The sequence below is a fragment of the Orbicella franksi genome, chromosome 11 (genome assembly GCF_964199315.1).
Source record: "Orbicella franksi chromosome 11, jaOrbFran1.1, whole genome shotgun sequence".
NCBI lineage: Eukaryota > Metazoa > Cnidaria > Anthozoa > Scleractinia > Merulinidae > Orbicella > Orbicella franksi.
Window position 1 is genome coordinate 22751380 of NC_138155.1, and position 20000 is coordinate 22771379.

Genomic DNA, 20000 nt, shown 5'->3' on the forward strand with positions numbered 1-20000 from the left:
AGGTCGTTAAAAGCTCATACCCGTCTGTCCTCAAACAACACGCAGCAGTCTATTGTTTATTTTTTGCTCATGTTTTCATTAAAATGTAGCTTTTTCAGCGGCCCCTCAAAAACCACTCGAAGAAGAACCCGAACTGATTTTGATACATGTTTTAGAACAACATATAAAGATTATGCTGGCGAAGTTTGAGGGAATTTGGAGTTATGGCACATGTCGAAAAATATCTCCGAATTTTATTCCTAAATTGGGAATATCAGCTGAGTAAACAAAAGCAATTTTTCAACGTTTGAGGATTCTTCCTTGACGGGGGCTCAAGACAAGTTTATAGCCTGTTTTTGATAGCTGAATACTTTGTCTTTCAAGAAAAAGTATCGGGAAGTTTTGTTTCTTTTTCACACGCGAACGCAAATTAAGTTTAGATTTCTAATTTTCAGCCTTTGCGTTCGACCAATTTGGCCATAGTCGGGGCGAAATTCGTTTTTCTTGATTTTCACGACTTTAAAGCGTTTCAAGCGGAGAAAAACTGTATCACATTTCATATCTACCTAAGGGCTATACGTGGACGAAAATAGAGAAAAATCGATTTTTCGACTTCTGCCGCGAAATTTAAATTGTTACTTGATTTTTGGTGACATTTGCTCTTAAGACTTTTACACGTCATTTATAACTTGAGAAACAAAATATTCACATCCATTCATATATTGGGACTTCTAGACTTTCTCGGTCTTTTAAAGATCGAGACTGCGAGACAACCTTATGAAAATAGTGAGACTGCGAGACGCAAATAACTGAGAAAAAAATTCTGAAGATTATGAAGTACATCGTTTACATGGTGAGAGAGTTTTTATTCCCGAAGAAATTCTTAGGACCAAAGGTACGGAAAGCAAAAGAGGAACTGTGATTGGCTTTTCGCTTTCTTGACGACCGCCAAGTTTTTCTCAAGCATGCACTGCTTAACGGCGACCAATATTCATGACGACATATTATTTGAATGAGATTAAATTTCGATAAACATTTCAAAATAAAAATGAGCGATAGCAATTTTACACAACGTTTCGATGTCGTCATGACATCATTATCAAGTGACAAGAAAATAACGGTTGAACAGTGTTATATATGTGGTAAGAGGTGTGATTGTTCATTAACACATTTGTTTAAACAAATAGTTTCGCGCGGATGGAATGCGATTGCGTGTTCAGGCTAGGTTTCTTCTTTCTAATAAACAGCATTTCGTAAATCAAGCAATCCAGCTTTCCGTTGCATTTCTTTAGGACGGAAAAATTATTGGCAAGGTCGTCGATGTTATAAAGGCCGTGATCGTTCCTTAAATGCTTTCCGATTGCGGAGAACCTGTGTTCATCAATACGTTGGTGCAAATGCCGGCTGGTATACCCGACATACTCTGCATCGCACAGATCACATTGGTAATTGTACACTACCCATTGTCGATTAATTAGAGATGGTTTTGGTTCACGCATCTTGAGATCTACACAGATTTTGCGACTCTTGAATACTGGTTGAAGAGTGTGATTGATTTTCTTGCTCAGGTCAGATAGTTGTTTTTTCACTGCATCGGCTGACGTTTGATCTTTAAATGGCAATACCACTCGGTGAACAGTGTCTTCGTTGACGGGTAGTTGAGGTGGCACGAGAGGATCTTTGGTCATCATTGAGGTGACAAAGTGAGAAATGATGGAGTTAATTAGGCTTTCAGGGTACTTGAGGTTCGTAAACATCAGCTTCAGGCGATCACATTCAGTCACGAAAGACTCCCATGTGGATGATAGGTGAAAAGCACGGTTTACCATGGTTTTAATGAGCGATTTCTTGTACCTTTTGTCCACATGGCTTTGGTGATGGAGTAGTAGGCCGGTATTTGTTGGCTTCCGGTAAACACTGGTTTCCAGTTTGTGACCTTTCTTAAGTATTTCCATACCAATAAATGGTAGCTTGTTGTCAGAAGGTAGTTCCATCGTGAAATTTATGGATGGGTGACAGTTGTTAAGTGTTGTTAAAAAGGCTTCTGCTGCTGGCACATCCTTCATCGTAGCAAGCGTGTCATCGACGTACCGCCTATAAAACTCTGGGAGCTTGTTATCATGCTCTAATTTCTCTTCGATGGAGCAGAGAAATGCGTCTGCCATAAGGGGTCTCAAAGGTGAGCCCATTGCCACTCCACTGTAAAAGCGATCCTAACATTAAAACTTTTAAACTTTAGATATTTCAATTTTGGTAGATAATTTCCGGATCTGCTTTTCGGGTGTCAAAATATGTCAGAAAGTAGCCTTAAGCTATCAAATTTTACAGAACGAACAGGACAAGTTTTAGACAGGAATTCTTTGGCAAAAGTTTGTTGTACTCCGAACCGAAAACAATTTAAATTTTATAAACCGAACAAGAACAGGTACCGGTTTTAGTAAGACAAGAATCCCATGCCACAATGTAAGTTTGACTTTGTTGTCCCTTCGACCCGAAAACAATTTAAATTTTAAACTGAATTGGAGAAGGTACTTTTAGTAAGACATAAACTTCATGCCACAATGAAAGCTGCCTTGTTCCCCCGAACCGAAAATAACCTGATAGTTTCCTAGCTGGTAGTACTGTTAAATTTTGCAACAAACGGAACTTACCGTACTTTGTCGAAGTGTCTGATCTCTTTTAGGAATGCATGCGACCTATTGACAGAGATCGTTACGTTAGTTCAACGGAGGAACAATTAGCATTGAGGCGCAGGTCATATAACCCGTTAACCTTTCGGGCGCCACGTTGACATACATTCCATGCTCTCGTTAGGTCTCTCATGAATGGTTCGATACCCCTCCAGGGAACAATAGAACAAACGACAGAATCAATGCCCCCAGCCTTAAAACAATAAGGGCCGACCTGAACCATTTGCAAGGGTCTTCATGATTGGCCAAACGAAACAATAGGTATACAACACAAACAATGCCCTAGCCCTAAAAACAAAAGAGGTGCAGATTAACAAGAACGAATCAAAATAGAAGTTTTAAAGAGGTGCGAGTCATCTGAACAATAACAGCTGCTACAATAATAAAACAATAGCAGCTTACGAGAGCCACACATTTCCATTTATTCCGCTCAGTATTTGTGCATGTATAAGGTGCATTTGTTTACTTACTTACATTTGAACCCCGCTTTTTCGAACTCTCAAGGGAAGCGCAAAATTGCTCGAAATAGCGGGAGTTCGAAATAACTGATAGGGTCTTAAGTTCGAAATAACGAGGAATTCGAAATAACTGAGTTAGAATAGGTGGGGTCCAACTGTACATGGGTTATTGACTAGGCGTGAGGTCAATATGGCTAGATATTGACCAAGTTCTTGATTTGCTTCTTTATGGACCGAAACGAAGTCGAGGTCCTTAAAAATGCAAGGTAGAGGGACACAGTGTGGGACAAAGCACGTAATCTCTGGCAAGTCAGATAGCGTCATCTTGCTCACTCGGGTAGCCAATCACAGTAGGTAGAACATAAGAATATTCAGCCTGGGAACAAAACATATACATTCTTAAAATAAAAAAAAATAGTTTCAAGCAAATACCAGAAGCATTTTATCAGTCCAGTTTAAACCGTGTGATGGCGCAGTTACTAGAAGTTTTTCATGATACTCGTGAGTCAGGGTTAATCGTAAAAGGGGGTATCTTCCTTAAAGTGCCTATGAAGTAAAAAATAATTGCTGCTTATTTGAAAGACTTTTCAAAGTAAAGAAGAATGGCGTTTTCCTTTTTGGAATATCTTTTTTCGTTTGAGAGATATTTACGTTTTTGTAAGGAAAGTGATGACGTCATAGGTGGTTCCACTAAAACAGCACAACACTCAATCGACAATAACTTAAGAAATATTAAAGCAGTGTTCCTTAAACTTGGCACCAGAAATGTACATCACAAAAGAAACGTAATGACACCCGTCGTGCCATTGCCATGACAACAGTTTTGCCGCTGGTTCTGTTTTAATTAAGACTAAAATTCCCAGATTTTATCTTAAACAAGGATCATCCACTCCCACAATCTAATGGGGAGAGTTAAGACAATATGAGAACCATATGTCTTCCGAGCAAGACCCTCTGTCCCACTTTAAAAGGTTGCAAATGGGGATATTTGGTTTTTCAGAGAAAGAGACTGGAGCCAAGAGTGTTGCCATGGCAACAACATAGTAGGTGTCATTCTGTTTCTTTTGTGATGAACATTGCTGGTTCCAAGTTTGAAGAACACTGCTTTAATATTTCTAGAGTTATTCTCGATTGAGCGTTGTGCTGTTTTGGAGGAACCAACTATGACGTCATCACTTTCCTCATTTGCATAATACAAGAACATGAATATCTCTAAAACGAAAAAAGATATTCCAAAAAGGAAAACGCCATTCTTCTTTACTTTGAAAGGCCTTTCAAATAAGCAGGAATTATTTTTACTTCATTGGCACTTTAACATCTAACATCTCGATTACAAGCTCGAGATTTCTATGAGGTGATAGTTCACGAGGCCGAATTTTGAGGTTCTTAAGTCGCATAACGCTCAATGCCCTTTCCTTGGTGTTCTTGGGAATTGATTTGTCCAGTAACATTTCTAAAACTTCCTTAAAACAGCGAAAACAGAAAAAGTTGCCATTATGTGAACGACCTTCAGCCACTGTACAGTAATGCGTGATAGTGTTCGAGTAGCTCAGCCAATCAGATTGAATCATTTCCATAGGTATACTTCTAGAACTCCACTTCTCAAACTCATTAATAATTCATGAAGTTAAAAGAAAGAAAATCACAACCGTGAAGGAGGCTTGGATACCCATAGATTTTGAGGATTTTACTTCGACGTTTACTCCTTAGTGTTTTTTGTTTTTTTTTTGACATTGAGACGATATATCAGACACTCGAGACAGTTCATCAGCTATGCAAACACCTCTCATTTTGTCACAAATACTCCGCCGCGCGTCGTATTTTCAACTCTCTTTTTGGTGTTTCAGGATATCCCGATGAAACACTGTCTCTCGTGTTTAGTATATTACTTAATATTTCATGAGGTTTTCATGAGTCTTGTTACTGCTAATGATCGGGGAAAAATGATAATCATACTTTGGCAAAAATCGGGAAAATCTCCTTCACAACTGCTGCGGCAATGTAATGTCTTTTAGTTGATAGATATTTACTCGTGAGTAAATTGTAGTTCAACCGGCAAAACACTTATTTGTTGGAGTATTTTCTAATTCTAGCCCAAAGCATGGTCTGGTACGATTGCTTTCCAAAGATTATGAGATGTGTATTTGAAGTGTATGATGACATCTTCTCAGCAAAATACTTTCACCGATCTGCAAAACTAGAGGGTTAATCCGTCAACTATGTCCTGGGGGAGCGGTGGCCTCACGTTTAGTACGCTCGCCTCCGGATCGAGTGGTCCGGGTTCGAGCCCTCTGGGGACATTAAGTTGTGTTCTTGGGCAAGGCACTTTACTCTCACAGTGCTTCTCTCCACCCAGGTGTATAAATTAATGCTGGGGGTAACCCTGTGATGGACTAGCATCCCATCCAGGGGGGAGTAGAAATAATTCTCATGGTTTCATGCTACTGAAACTGGAGACAAGCGCCGGCCTGATAGGCCACTTGGCTCGTATATAGACTTTCCCTACCCATGTCCTGGTCAATCTTTGAAATCACCAATTGACAAAAGGGCAATATACCAGGAGCCATAATCGGGGACGGAGACCGTAAGCGCGCGCCATTTCAAGTATTGGGGTTGTCCCCATGATATGGGACAATAATTCTATTTTTAGAACAAATTGCGCCATCACCTGCGGCACACGCGCGTATATGCTGCAAGGATTTTTGCGGATGTCGCGCGGGGGAAATGGCGTCCAAAATTCCCGAAATTTTTCATGTTTTTGGCCCACAACTCAACGCGTTTACGTCTGTTGGAATTTTGCTTAATTAAGTATCTTCGTCGTAAGCTGCTCCAGTTTGAGTGAAGTAAGACCGTGTCGAATTTAGGTATGTTCCGCTTTAAGCTTAATATATATCGCTGACCAAGTTGTGTTCCGACGGATGCTTCTTTTACATGAGCTGTATATTACTGCACTTTAAATTTCACATATTTTGAAGATTAACAGCTTTTCCATTACACAACAAAAAACTAGCTGGATATATTTAGATATGGCAGTGCTTCAGGACTTCATGGTTTCCTAGCTCCTCTTGCCACACGCTTGCGAGGAATTTGCCAGTCTATCGCGACCGAAAAGTAAGACAAAATAATTGCTACTTAGAGCTTCGCCTGAATTGTAAGCAACGCTTGATGTTTCATCAAGGCCCAATAACTTTACGTCCGTAGATACTGCTCAGTTTTATTTGTGTAAAAATCCAGTAAATTCTCTGTTGTCGATGAAGAGAGCGCCCGCCGATGCGTGTTTTGTACAGTCAGTAAACATGACAAATTGGACTTCCGCCGCCGCACTAATTCGTACATCGAACTCAAACAATAACTCTATAGTTTTTAAATATGTTTAAGATTGATAAATGTTTGAGAACAGATTTAAAAGCTAAGCTGGAAATATGTGAATAAAGCAGAAATAATCAGCAAAGTTACAATGACGCTTTCTTTAATCAACTTCAAATAACGATTTCGATTTTGTTGATCGAGTTATCAAAACTCCTTGTCTATTTTCATTTTCGCAGTGTAAAACTTCACTATGCTTATGTTGAAGAAACACACATGATGTTAGTAGCCTTTTTTGCGTTCGTGAAATTTGTTGCAGCATCTCAGCACAAAAGATAACGAAAGAAATCTTTGTCAAGATTTGTTGACAATTGAAAACACCGACTCGGACTTGAAAGTGCACGAGCTGCACTATGCAAATGAGCTAATTGTACGCGTCAGACTTTCCTTTCAAAAACTTTTGCAAACTCACCAAACAAGCAGAAACAATAAGAAACCATCAAAACAGGTTTTGGTTATGATTAACCATTGTCTGAGAAACTCACAAATTAACTCGATACCAGAGTAGAGAGTTTTCTTGCTATATTCTTAAGTCTGAACAAACGCAAAAACAAACGCGTAAGCTTACAACTAGCGTGAGCAGATCTTATTATTCATTTCCAGCGCGAGATTGAAGTCTTGTTTTCTACCCTGAAAAACCCACCTTTTCCGTTAGTTCAGAGCATAAAACTACATATAAGCGCCCTGGTTCGTATTCCCTGCCTTATTCCCTGCCATCGCTGTGAAAAATACGCAAGAGAATCTCTCAACTCTCACCATTTGATCACACAACGTGACAACATCCACGCGAGAGCCCCTGACATGTGCGTGAATCCGCGCAGATATGTGACGTCAGGATGGCGCAATTTGTTCTTAAAATAGAAAAATTGTCCCATATCATAGGTGCGCGCGGATCCTAAGACTTTCGGTCTCCGTCCCCGATTATGGCTCCTGAATATACTGAATACATTTGCCAACAGTTGTTGTTTATTATTAATAATGTTTGTTTTTCTTCTCAGAGAATAAACAATGACTTCGAGGAGATTTCTTCTAATGCTTACGTCATTTTCGGCCTTGGTCGCTGTTTTAGTTTTTTACATTGTTATCAGCAAAAAAGAACCTAATGCATCCAAAATGTTCGAAATGTTCGAAATGTTCTCAAGAAAAGATATTGGTCTCCACAGCATGGAAATTACTCCTATTCCGAGGCAGAGACTGTCAAACGGTGAGTTATACCGTGAGCAGGGTCGGATCAAATACAGCCTCGCATCCAGTCGCTATTTACGGGTCATACGTGTCACTGAGATTGGATTGTTTCAAAGAGATTAAGCGGTCTGGATCGAGTGGAGCGTGCGGACCTTACCATGATACCCTGCGCTCCTTAATCCACCCTAGTATCCAACCTTCTCTCCTACCAAACACGTAAATAGCGACTGGGTACGAGTCTGAATCAAATATAGGCATGGTGGCAGTTCGCGCAACAATGCATGCCTAACTAGCAAGAAGAGGAAATTTTTTTGTTATCGTTGACGGATAAGTTTGCATCCCATAAAACCGACATTTAACTAGATTAAAGCAGGAAATAATTATAATAGCATACATTCCTGATTTGTAGTTACTACATTCACAATTTTTAGAAATTAAGTTTAAATTACAATTTTTTGAGAACTGGAAAATTATTAAAACAAGTATATTTATTCTAAATTTATGTGTCAGCATATAGCATGTCCCCAAATGTGGCTTCTGGGATGCTGTCCCCATGGTGGCCCCCCTACGTAGGTAAGCCTGTCAAAATATGAAAGACCAGTACAAGAAGATTTCAAACTCTCTTAATGTCAATGGAGTGCTTGAGGAGATCAGGCGACAAGCGACCAAACGCCCTTAACATTATTTGTGTAACCGTTGCTGAACAAGTGGCAGTGGCGGATCCCGACCTTGAGCTAAGGGGGAGGAGAGGGGTTGTTTTGCTTGCCCGCCGGCTTTTCTTCCTTCTCTGATTTCTTCCAAAATAAGGGGGGCGGGTCCCGGTCCCCCCGGCCCCTCCCCTAGATCCGCTACTGGGTGGTCCTTGTAACTAAAGAAGGGAATGGACACACAGACCTTACAAGTAAACAGGGGCTTGTATAGAACCTTATAAATGACGCCTAAACGTGGATAACAATACTTATGAATCCAAAGCCTCTCATTCATGTGAAAAATCCTTTGTCTGGAAACATATGTACGAGGCTAACGATCTATAAAGTATTGTTACACAAATCAAGGGGCATTTATGCAAATGTTCAAAATGTATATGGTCAAGCATGACGTAAGAATGTTCGGCTAATTCGAAACTGAAACCAATTTTGAGCCCAGCTGAAATAAACTAAATTTTATTTTTCTTTCAGTTAAAACTGCTTCCCTCTCTTATGCAGAGAAACTGCTCAAATTGTACGATGGAGTGGAGACATTTGTAATGTTCATTGGATATCCTCGAAGCAGTCATAGCTTAGTGGGCGCCATATTGGATGCACATCCAGAGATTATCATCCCACATGAATACGATGTGATAAAATATTGGAATAAATATCGGCCATCAACTGTTAGAAAAACAAAACTGTCAAAATATCATCTATTTTATGACCTCCACCAGCTGTCTAGAGAACAAGCAGTGTTTGGAATTCGCTCTAAGTATCCAAAAGGGAAGATGGGAAGTTACAGCTACAACGTGCCAGGCTTATGGCAAGGAGGTTATCAAACGAGAATAAAGGTACGTTAATAAAGTAATTCTGTGCCTCAATAAAACTTTATTCATTCCATTGGTCTTTCTCCCTATGTCTCTCGCATACACTTTCCCCTGTCTGTCTGTCTGTCTGTCTGTCTGACTATCTGCCTGTCTATCTGCTTGCCTGTCTGTGTCTGTCTGCATGCCTGTCTGTCTGTCTTTGTGTCTGTCTTTCTGTCTGCCTGTCTGCTTGTTTGCTTGTCTGCCTGTCTGCTTGTCTGTCTATCTGTATTTCTTTCTCTCTTTCTTTCTTCCTTTCAGTTCTTTCTTTTTATGCAAATTTGTTTCTCTCGTTCTTTCTTTCCTTCCTTCTTTCTAGTCTTTCACCCCTTCCTCTCTCTCTCTCTCTCTCTCTCTCTCTCTCTCTCTCTCTCTCTCTCTCTCTCTCTCTCTCTCTCTCTCTCTCTCTCTCTTTCTGTTTGTTTGTTTGTTTGTTTTTATCTAGCGTTCTTTCTTTATATCCTTTTTGTTATTTATTTCCCAAGGTTATCGGTGACAAAAAAGGAGGAAACACAGCCTTAGCCTTGCACCAACTCGGAAATCTGAATGTTCTTGAAGAAATCAATCGAGTCGTTCAAGTACCAATGAAATTCATACACGTTCACAGGAACCCCTTTGACAACATAGCAACCATGATGCTTCGCGCTACAGGGTCACGTGACGCTGTTAGGAAAGAAGGAGTAAAAGTAAGAAGGTTATGGTGTTTTTGTCATTGGTCATCATGCTCATTGAAGGGTTAAGTTCATGTATGTTACACGATGTATGGAGATAAGGAGTGACGACACCTATTTATTTACAATTAGCCGCCCCCCGGCAGGGGAGAGGGTCCTCCCAGAAAAATTGGGTGCGGGTGTTCGGCAAGCTTCCCAAAACTCTCAGTTTATTAAAGACCAAATTATGCGATTTTCCCTACCCTTTGTTTTTGACCTGACCCTTTAATCAATACCCTGTTTGAGACTTGCCTTATAATTAGTTCTCTTTTTCAGTTCAAGACATTGTGAAGGTCTTTAGTTGATGGTCTTATCGTGGCCTTAAAGTGGCTTTCTCTTAAAAGCATACCCAAATCAATACTAGAGTGCAAAAACCATACCCTATTTGAGACCAAAATGACCAAAACCGATACCCTATTTATGACCAAAACAGCTACAAAACCATGCACTTTGGGGCCGCACATACCTATATATTCCACGTTAGAAAGTAATCCCCCCCGGGGGGGGGGGGGAGGCGATTAGCACTCCTACTCTATGTTTTCTTTTATCTCCAACAGAAAGAAAACAAGGTGCAGCTTGATAATCAAATTGAATCCTACTTCAAAATGGCAGCCTCCAATCAGCGCGTCAGGGAACGGTACGGAGCTGCAGTTCTCGATATACCAGGACACGAAACAGTGCTAAGACCGAAGGAAACGCTTCAAAGATTGTGCGACCATTTGGGAGTTACTTGTTCTGAAGATTACTTTGAGAAATGCAGCAAGATTTTATATGGAGCTCCCTCATTCACCAGAGAGACAGTAGTTTGGACCGAGGAGCAAAAAGAGCGCGTCACTAAAATGATTAAGAAATACCCTTTTATGAAAGAATATTCTTTTGATAAATATCCTAACTAAGAAAACAGTAAGGTGTGGTTATTTGTCATCCTCCGAGGAAATTTTCACACGTCAATTGTGTCTATCATTTTTGACGTTGCCATGGCAACCACAAATTTCATGCAGGTTTGGCCAAACATCAAATTTTTTGACATAATTCTGCATTTTTTTTTTCAAGTTCTCTTTAACGAAATGCAGAAATTCACGAATTTCTACATTACATAAGCAAGGTAGCGAGTCAAATGACGTCAAAACCAACCAAAATGCTATCATCTTATAGAGCAAGCTTAGGGCTATCTAATCAGTGTAAATTCATTTCGCTGTGTCTTAACAACACGAAAACCCCAGGGGAGGGGCTCCATCCACCCTCCCCAGCCCCTCCTTGTACCACGGTGGGGGTATGAGTTAGCTTGTACGTCCGAGGGTTAACAAAAAACGTGAACCTATCTTGCTACCGAAGTTTTGAGCGACTAGCAGATTTATACTAAAGCATGTACTAAATCATCCTCTCTCGATTTCTATGCGTGATAGTTGACTCAAGCTACCACTGGTCAATTATCACGCGATGGCAATTCACATAATTTGGTCTGAAATAGGTCAAGGATTTCAAGAAAGCTATACACTACACTCCGGCATAGCAAAATTGTCAGGGAGTGCTCCCTCCTCTTCCCTTAGGATTTACACACGTACTTAGTGAAGCTTCAAATGCAAACCTTTGTGCTAAGTATGAGATGAAGTTTAATTTAGTGATAAAAAAAGTGGTAGTTGATAAAAACCAAATCACTTTTTGACACTCTAATATAAAACGCTCTAATATCCTTTAACTTTCACTTTCTCATTTGCATTACAATGTAATCCAACGTGGATGCGAGGCAATAAGCCTTTTATTCACGATAACCGCTATGTCTGTTTTTACATTATAATGCAAATCAGGCAAGTGCTTTCTGAGGGGGCAAACCAGCTAAAATCGGCAAATTTCAGCTGGTTTCTTATCATGTCTGATAATTTTATATTTTGTTATATTTCTGCCGATTTTAGGCTAAAAATATTCTTGTGAATATTCCTAGATTATAGCGTATGACGTTTCTGTTTTCGAATGTATTTGGTGTCTGGATGGTGTTTTATCAAGTAATTTTGAAGCCAGCCTGTAGGCACTAAAACCCAATGTGACGCAGTTAACTTCTTGCAGAAATGTTTAGCATCGAACATACGGCTAGTGCTGTTTTTGTTGCTTTTTTTGCTAGTTTTGCCGTTTAGAGAAGGGAAGAATTTTATACGGTTTAGTTAAAAACATATATTATTGTATTAATGTGTTTACCATCTTTATCTCAGCCTTGAGTTTATACTTAAACTATTCTCAAAATTTCGCAAATTTCAGCCTCGATATTGTTATTAATATATTCTTATATAAAAAAGAAAGAGTGTATTACAATAGGCCATGTTCGATATACAACATAATATATAGATTTAGGCCAGCCTAAAAGCGGAGCTCCTCAGTTATTTTTCGGAATGACACTAATGAAAATAATCCAACTTGTATGAGGTAAATTGCGAATGATTTAATAGTTTCAGCCGGAACTAGTATTACATCAGCAGATCGAGGTGTAAGATGGTGTGATTATGAAGTATAGAGCCATGATTTCAAGGATTTCTTGGAAGCCACCAAAAATCTTGATCACATAACAGAACTGTCTTCTGTGCTTTTTGGTGGCATTTCTTGTTCCTTCCTACCTTATTCAGAAAGACAAGGCATTGTTATTAATCATTATATTCTTCCTCAGCTAACATGGGGACTCCCACACAAAAGAAGTTTACACATTTTTTTGTTGTGGGGACTGATTGAAATGCAGTGGTTACAATATACTCAGTCCCTGAATCTCTACCAAATGAAATCTCACAAAAATACCAAAACAGTATACATATGTGAAAAGTTGGAAAGTTTTGTTTTCTAACCTGTCCCCAAAGATATATTTAGCCATCTTCACTATTGTATGGAGTCTCCTCCTGCTGGAAGGGTTGCAATAAGCAAAATCACCCTCACATGGATGGTTATTAAGATATTTTTTTTTTTTGCTGATCATGAATACTTGCATAGGCTTCTAATAATAATTTTAGTATTCAATTTCAATGTGATTTGTTCTTTTTCTCGACTGCATTGTGGACTACAAGAGCTGTTATTGGATTCCATTAATTTATTTTGCTATGATTAAATTATACCAAGAATTATCAGTAAGCTAAGAGGAAGTTATATTATGTACATGTATTTTGTCTGCACTACACAACCAAATGCACTCCAAGGTTATCAGGCATAGGTACATTTGTCAGAAGAGCCCAGCGTATCCAAGATATGTTTTGATTGACACATCAATTAAGGTAATTTACAGCAAAATGGATAAAAAAAAATACATCAATATCCTACATGCACCAAAGCCAGACAGGGGGTTATAAGGCAATCATTTAAACAACAGATTGAAATAATTTATAAATTAGAGAACACTATTTCTACAACAGAATGGAACAAATTAACCTTATCGGACATTGCGAATGGCAAGGCTGTCTGTAGAATGTCACAAATTTCTCAACCCTTTCTCTCTACAAAAATGCTAATCCTGCAACTTTGCTTAAGACCCAGTTCTCCATTTCGTGTTGGCAAAATATCAATTTATGCCATGTCCAATGCAGATTATCACAAAATTGATTTAAAAGCTCAATAAATATCATTTTAAAGCCAAAAAGCCAATTATTTAAATAAACCATGAGTAAATTATCTCTCAGAAAAAACTGATTAATTTAAAAGGCACTTAAAAATAATTAGTTAATATGTGTTTCTTAACAATGTAATGCAGTGTATCTGTCACAATGTTGCAGCTATGCTATTACTACAAACAGGATGGGTTGCAGAACTGAACCTCCAAGTCAGTTTATTCAGTGAACTTGGTGCAGAATTTATAATCCCATCAAGTTGTCTGTAAATACAGAGAAACCAAACAAAGCATTACAATCATAAGTAATGAATTACTGAACTCTTTTACATGTATGAACAGTGTATGTTCCATTAATATTGGGGATCTCTCAGAAGCTGCATCCATGATAAATTAATTTGTTCCCAGATGCATTTGTTTATAGAACTTTTCACAAATTAATATCTCTGTCATAACAGTGATCTCTGTGTTCTACAACAATTAGTACACAAGAAAAATACACTCAGTAAGATATTGTTTACAATAAAGATAAATGCCTATAAGCAATCATAAGGACCTTAAATTTATATTTCCTCAGAAATATCTCACCAGGCCATGGTTGCTTTGAAAATCTTTGATGTTTTAATACAGGCTCCCCATCTGTAAACTGTTCATATATTGACGGACAGGAACAGGCATGTAATTCCTTTCTTTGATATACAGTGTACTTCATTGTTAGTTGTTTACTGAGTGTTAGTAGTGAATCAAATGCTAGGGGTTGGTACTCCAACTTTCACTGTGGCAGGCTCTGCCCTGAAATACAAAGCAAACTTACATAACTGTTATGAACTTCACCACTTGCTTTCAAGAGCAAATGCAATTTGCTTCAAACAAGAAACTGGAACATTGAGGGTTACAACAATGTGCAGAGTCCCAACCACAGGGTCATCCAGGCTGTTTGGTTGTACATATATCTGTACAACTGTATATGAGTTCAGCTTCCAGAAGAAAATTATCAGAGTTTGTCAGGATAAATACTGATGTTCTTGCTTACTCAATGAATGAATGTGCAGTTTCAGAAGATTAATTCACACCCAACACCCATTCATGGCCAGTCTTTAGAAATTCCAAATTAAAGTATCAGGAATCAAGAGCTCTAATAGAGAAAAAACCTCCATGTGGGGTATGAATCTTTTCTTGAAGAAAACAATGTCTGAGAAATCATTAATTACAAAATAACGTTTAAGAAACATCTTACCTTTCAGAGAATTTTGTAATCTACACTGTCTGGCCAGTTTATATATTTGACAAGTTGGCACTGGGTGTGTTTGTAAATTTGTGCACTTCAACATCACATTACTCCAGTAGCACTGGTCAACTAAAAACAGCATAATTTGGTTAATTAATATACACTGTACATTATTAGGTTGAAATATTGGTGTAGATTGTTGCACATCAACAGATACAGAAACTATTTGCTCCTGAATCATAACGAGTGAAAAATCGTGCATGAGACATTTACATGTACATGTAACAGCCCTCCACCTCAGAACCATCACAGATATGATATGATATTTTTAAACTCTCTGAAATTTCAGATTATTCAAGATTAACATATGCACATACATCATCTGGGGCAACCCTAAAACACTGAATTTGGAAACCGAAATCCAGAATCCAGAATCTGGAATCCAGAATCTGGAACCAAAAACCAGAATCTGGAATCCAGATATTATGAATGATGATAGAAATAATTCACTTCAGCAATGTCTAATAAATAAATATGAGCACAAATTATTTTGTTGTTATTTATTTTCTTGGCTTTACTTCAGCCACAGACTGTAATTGCTAAAAAATTATTGACTAGTTCTGAACAACCCTTAGCTATATATCTGGCACGGTTGTTCAAAAGCTGCATAAAGCTATCCATTGGGTACATCACTATCCAGTCAGGGTTACTGATTTTTTGGGTGCATAGAGTTACTCATAGCCTGCTAGCAGGCTCTAGTATCTGTCTCTAGTGTCTGAGCAGGCTAAATAGGTGTCTAGTGTTTTTCTGCATTGGCATGTCACCAAGAGCCTTCATGCAGCTTTGCCACTCACGTCCCTAGCCCAAACACGAGAGCCTGCTCCTAGGCTAAGTTACCCATCTTTTGTTCAAGCTGCCCCTAGTGAGAGCCCACTTCTTGTCTAGATCAAATTGCTCTGAGAAGACTGGTGAGCAGCACATTAACAACAAGCTATTATAGGCTATTGCAGTGAGTTTCTGGCAGTCTTTTAGCATCTTTTAACAACATGTAGTCTAATCTGTTAGCAAGTGAGAAGCAGACGGAAGTAAGTGTGCAACATTTCTACAAATTGTTTTAATATGATGGCCGCCAAGAATATGAAAGGCTGATTTGTCACAGTATCAGTGTGGAAATTGTGTTAATCTGGAATTGGTCTCGTATCTGTTGGAAAAATCAAATTTCATATTTAGACCAGATGGGTTAGCCTTTGGACTTCGAAAGTGGGGACGTGACTGTCAATGTACAGGGGGCTGCTAGTGACGGATATCCTGTTCTCTATGACATTTTCTATCTTGTTCAGTATCTACGCGACATAAAGGATAAATTTATACTCCTGGTAAATTGAAGATCACTTTTTAAACAAAATGGCAATTACCAGCAAGCTTATTTTAGACACTCTCAAGGTGCTTGGAATAAAATTAAGACGCACTCTACTGAGATTCTCATAATCATAGCCCTCACTAAAAATAACGGTTGCACGATTTCAACAGACAGGGAATTTTTGTTTCAAAAAAGGTTAAGTTTGAGGTCCTTTTTACTTGGCAGCTTACTTTTTACAGTCAAAAAGATAAGCAAAACAGTTTTCGCGTATTTGAAGAACTTATTTTCTTTGATTTGTGGATTCCGGTTTCCGGTTTCTGGATTCCGGTTTTTGGTTCCAGATTCTGGATTCCGGTTTCTGGGTTTTAGGGTTGCCCCATCTTTAACAGAGTGTTTGCTTCACATTCAGTTTACACATGGCTGTTATCCAGCATAGGCAGACTTATAAGTTTTCCTTCAAAAATATATTGCAACAACTATTGCATCTTTCATTACCTATTCTTGTGATGAAATGACACAAGATTCAAGAACAAGAAGTCATAAGCATAAAACTAACTTACGTGGTAGTGCTTACAGTTCCTCTTACTGTCTGCACATGCCGTCCATAAACTGGTGCTGCCTGGACAATGTACTCATTATTTTTCTGATCACACCTTTTAAAACGTCACTGTTATATAATTTGCCCTGAAAAAGCAATACATGAATTGTTATGCCTTTGGCACTCACCAAATACCTTTACATGATGTATAATGTACACCATATCAACATTCACAATTCTTTTTACTTTCATTGTAACTCTTTTGTGTCATTTTCCCTCACTTGAAGACAGGACTTCCACATTAGGTGATAATTTGCCTCTGGAATCTCTATGAATTCACAGGGAGTGATAACAATTAAATCGTGACTAATTTTAGCAAAGGAGGCATTCAAATGTCAGATTTTAATGCTGTTTAGTTTATACAGTAACTTTACATTACTCTTCGTATATATACATAACCTCTCAATTATTGCACCTATAGACAGAAGCTAAGGTGTGCTGGGGGAAGAAATGTTCTAAACTCTCTGAACTTTTCCCCCTTACCTGTAATAGGATGACTATTATGAACTACGGTTTGTAACCAACACCAACATCAGGTTATGTATACACATGTATGTTTTGTTGTCGTCTGTAATCATAAAAAAATAAAAAGTTAAAATCCTCCATAAAGTTCATACTTAATAACACTGCTACATGTAGCGCTGTTACTGGAATTCAATTTAAGTGAAACTGTTGCAACAGCTCTGTCAAAATTGTTTCTAGCAGTTAAGGCAGGATAACAGAATATACATGTAGCACACATCAAAGGCTAGAGATACACACATGTTAGTTATCAGTTAGGATTTGGTGAGCTTCTGTGCCGTAGGTATGGTGGAAAATAATAGATTATCAGAAATGAAGGTTCCTGAGACATTTTGACAGCACTGAGAGGAATTAATATATAAATTCACAAAAGAAGGAGAAGTTCTTGCCCTGTCCAGTTCTCTGTAATAAAATATCATTCACATACAAGTCATTTATTATAATTATATTGTTTGTGTTTAAAGCCAATATAATGCACACTCTGATTGGCCAATTCCAGTGCATTATTTACATTTACATGGTATACCTCAGTAAAATCATAAAACATTGCGTGCGACTAAAATAAAAAATATAAAAAATAAAAAATAAAAAGAAATGCCTAATTCATAACAATTTAAAATATTCAACACTAAAATGAAGGTAATTCTTTACTTGAAAATTATTCTCCCGTAATGCCCATGGGCCAATTACAGGCATGCTAACAAGTCTTAACACAAAGTAAAAGGAAATTAAGAAAACTATTGCGTTTTTTCCAGAAAATTGTAGCGACTGAAGACAATGATGGAACACTCTGAGAGTGCATTCTATCAACCTGATGAGATAAAATTTAAGGAGAATAGAGAATTCACAAAGTTATATCACAAACGAATTGGTACAGGACAGGAAAAAGGAAACTGTACAGCCTGGAAGAAACCGAAACTTTCTTCGACGAGCAAAAAAGTATGCATGCACAACAAAGAAAACAGTCCGTGACATTCATTTAATAAGTTAGTTAATAAAAAATTAGTGCGAAGAAGACAGCAGAGAGAGAGAGTGGAGATAGGAGAACGCTCTCTCCAACTAAATTGTGCATATATGTATGTAAAAGTTATTCATATTACCAAGTAATGGTCAAGGCAAGAACTTCTATTACACTGTTCAATTTACCAAGTTAATTAGTACCATCTCACTTTTTAGGAACATTTCCATATTAAGTGTAAATACCGTGTTGGGGAATAACCTCTTATTGAGAAAATAGGGTCCATGTACCCCCAACCCAAAGCAATGGCACAAATAAAATGAAATAGCCAATCAAAATCAAAGCAGAGCTTTATTTGCAGACAGGATTGCCATGCATAATCGTCGACTCGACATTTTGGACTATGTAAGCATTTCACCAAACCGAACTGATTGGACAGACAACAAAATAAAACGAGGAAATCTACATTATAAACACAAGATGCATATCACTACATCTGAGCTCGAGTATCAACAGCAAATCCCTTCTCAATGAAAGGTGACCGAATAAAAGAGAGGATAAAGAAAATTCGTTTAAGCTTCCGGTGTTAAAGTTTAAAAATTATTCACGCTTAAATTTGAATATTACTGAGAGTCTGTATTTTTGCCGACGGCTTAATTTAGCTTTGCAGTCATTTTATTGGTAGTAGCTTTACCACTCTTCAACCAAATTAACCTCGGAATTCACAAAAGCATTTCGCCAAACCGAATAAATCGAACTAACAAAACGAGGAAATCTCCATACTTTGTAATCACAATATGCAAATATTCACATATGAACAAAAGTAAATTTAGCAAATCCTGTTCGCTTCGGCTTAAAATGGTTTGTAGACCTTTCTTGGTTTTCAACAACAGAAGAAGAAATTTTAGCAGTCTACGAAGCGGCAGTGCTAACTAACTCAGAGAAAACTTCAAAACTCGCCCGGCCGTGTTTACAAGTACGGTTTTGGTTAAGCTAATTTTTAGACGTGAGGTTATAAGCTTAAGTTGACGACGAAAATCGACAGAAAACTTAATTTGTTTACAACTTCCAGCAACCTCCAAAGCGACCCACGTGTTATTGTTTAGACACGAGCGAAATTAAAACGATGCAATTTTTAAAATCTCTTACAGCATGGCTTCAAATAAGCAAGACTTTTAATGGATTCCAATTGAAAATAAGCTTCTATCGCCGAGGCAACTTGTTAATTTTCATAGCAAACGCAACAACAAAAGTCACTTACCGCAAGTTGGCAATTCAGTTCGGCCAGTGTAAATCTTCCAGGCAGAAACTTGCACCAAAAGTTGTGAAGACTGAACTGAAGTTATATTTTCGATAGACCAACGAATCAACCACTTCTTTCCGCTACGCTTACTGTTTTGTAATTTCTCTAAAACACTCGGGTACGTTTGATTTCTCTTGTTCATCACCTGACCAAATCAGGTGACTTTTGAATTTTCTTGCACGGCTGCACAGCATCACGTTCGCGCGAATTTTGAACTTGGCCATGGGGAGTTCGGCAGTCTTCTAAATCAGTTTGTCGGGTACTTTCGCCTCCTTTCTATAGCCCTCGTTAGCTTTGGTTCACGCCATTGTTCGGTATTATTTCACTTCCTTTCTCTAGCCCTTGACTAGCTATAATTCACGGCATTGTTCAGCACTGTTTCGCCTCCTTCCCCAGCGCTGGTCCGCTCAGTCTTTTTCGCGATCTTCTTCGCTACTTCTTTGCCTGTTAATTCTTGCTTTCTGTTTATTGCTTCAGTGGAACCCTGTCTTAAAAATATTAGATCAACCTC

At 38.3% G+C, this 20000-nt stretch overlaps 2 protein-coding genes and 1 long non-coding RNA gene across 5 annotated transcripts in view; 1 reads left to right on the forward strand and 2 right to left on the reverse strand.

The window, feature by feature from the left end:
• Window positions 1-1324: 1324 nt before the first annotated feature.
• On the reverse strand, window positions 1325-2168 carry LOC145502217 (uncharacterized). The gene is made up of 2 exons (XM_081481474.1): window positions 1515-2168; window positions 1325-1402 (listed from the first exon to the last, which is right to left on the reverse strand). Exons 1-2 carry the CDS (start codon window positions 2166-2168, stop codon window positions 1325-1327), a joined length of 732 nt encoding a protein of 243 aa, XP_081337600.1.
• Window positions 2169-7606: 5438 nt separating this feature from the next.
• On the forward strand, window positions 7607-10839 carry LOC145502218 (uncharacterized). The gene is made up of 5 exons (XM_081481475.1): window positions 7607-7697; window positions 8189-8251; window positions 8857-9218; window positions 9719-9919; window positions 10501-10839. The coding sequence occupies exons 1-5, from the start codon at window positions 7607-7609 to the stop codon at window positions 10837-10839; spliced, it is 1056 nt and encodes a 351-aa protein (XP_081337601.1).
• A 2830-nt stretch (window positions 10840-13669) lies between these two features.
• Window positions 13670-20000, reverse strand: part of LOC145502879 (uncharacterized) — a 6565-nt gene continuing 234 nt past the window's right edge. Inside the window, exons 1-5 of one of the 3 annotated variants that reach the window (XR_014051401.1) lie at window positions 19448-20000; window positions 17190-17274; window positions 14758-16792; window positions 14109-14312; window positions 13670-13784 (exon numbers count right to left, since the gene is read on the reverse strand). The exon at window positions 19448-20000 is cut by the window's right edge and continues 234 nt beyond it. This is a non-coding gene — a long non-coding RNA (uncharacterized LOC145502879). The other 2 variants (XR_014051402.1, XR_014051400.1) reach the window with 2 other exon arrangements.

What these genes read in the sequence shown, in the direction of transcription:
- LOC145502217 (XM_081481474.1), bottom strand. Translation starts at nt 2,168, where the DNA reads ATGGGCTCACCTTTGAGACCCCTTATGGCAGACGCATTTCTCTGCTCC. An exon ending in TCAATCACACTCTTCAACCA is followed by an intron (nt 1,403 to 1,514) that starts GTATTCAAGAGT and finishes TGTGCGATGCAG; the next exon opens with AGTATGTCGGGTATACCAGC.
- LOC145502218 (XM_081481475.1), top strand. Translation starts at nt 7,607, where the DNA reads ATGTTCGAAATGTTCGAAATGTTCTCAAGAAAAGATATTGGTCTCCAC. An exon ending in ATGGTGGCCCCCCTACGTAG is followed by an intron (nt 8,252 to 8,856) that starts GTAAGCCTGTCA and finishes TTTTTCTTTCAG; the next exon opens with TTAAAACTGCTTCCCTCTCT. An exon ending in TTAGGAAAGAAGGAGTAAAA is followed by an intron (nt 9,920 to 10,500) that starts GTAAGAAGGTTA and finishes TATCTCCAACAG; the next exon opens with AAAGAAAACAAGGTGCAGCT.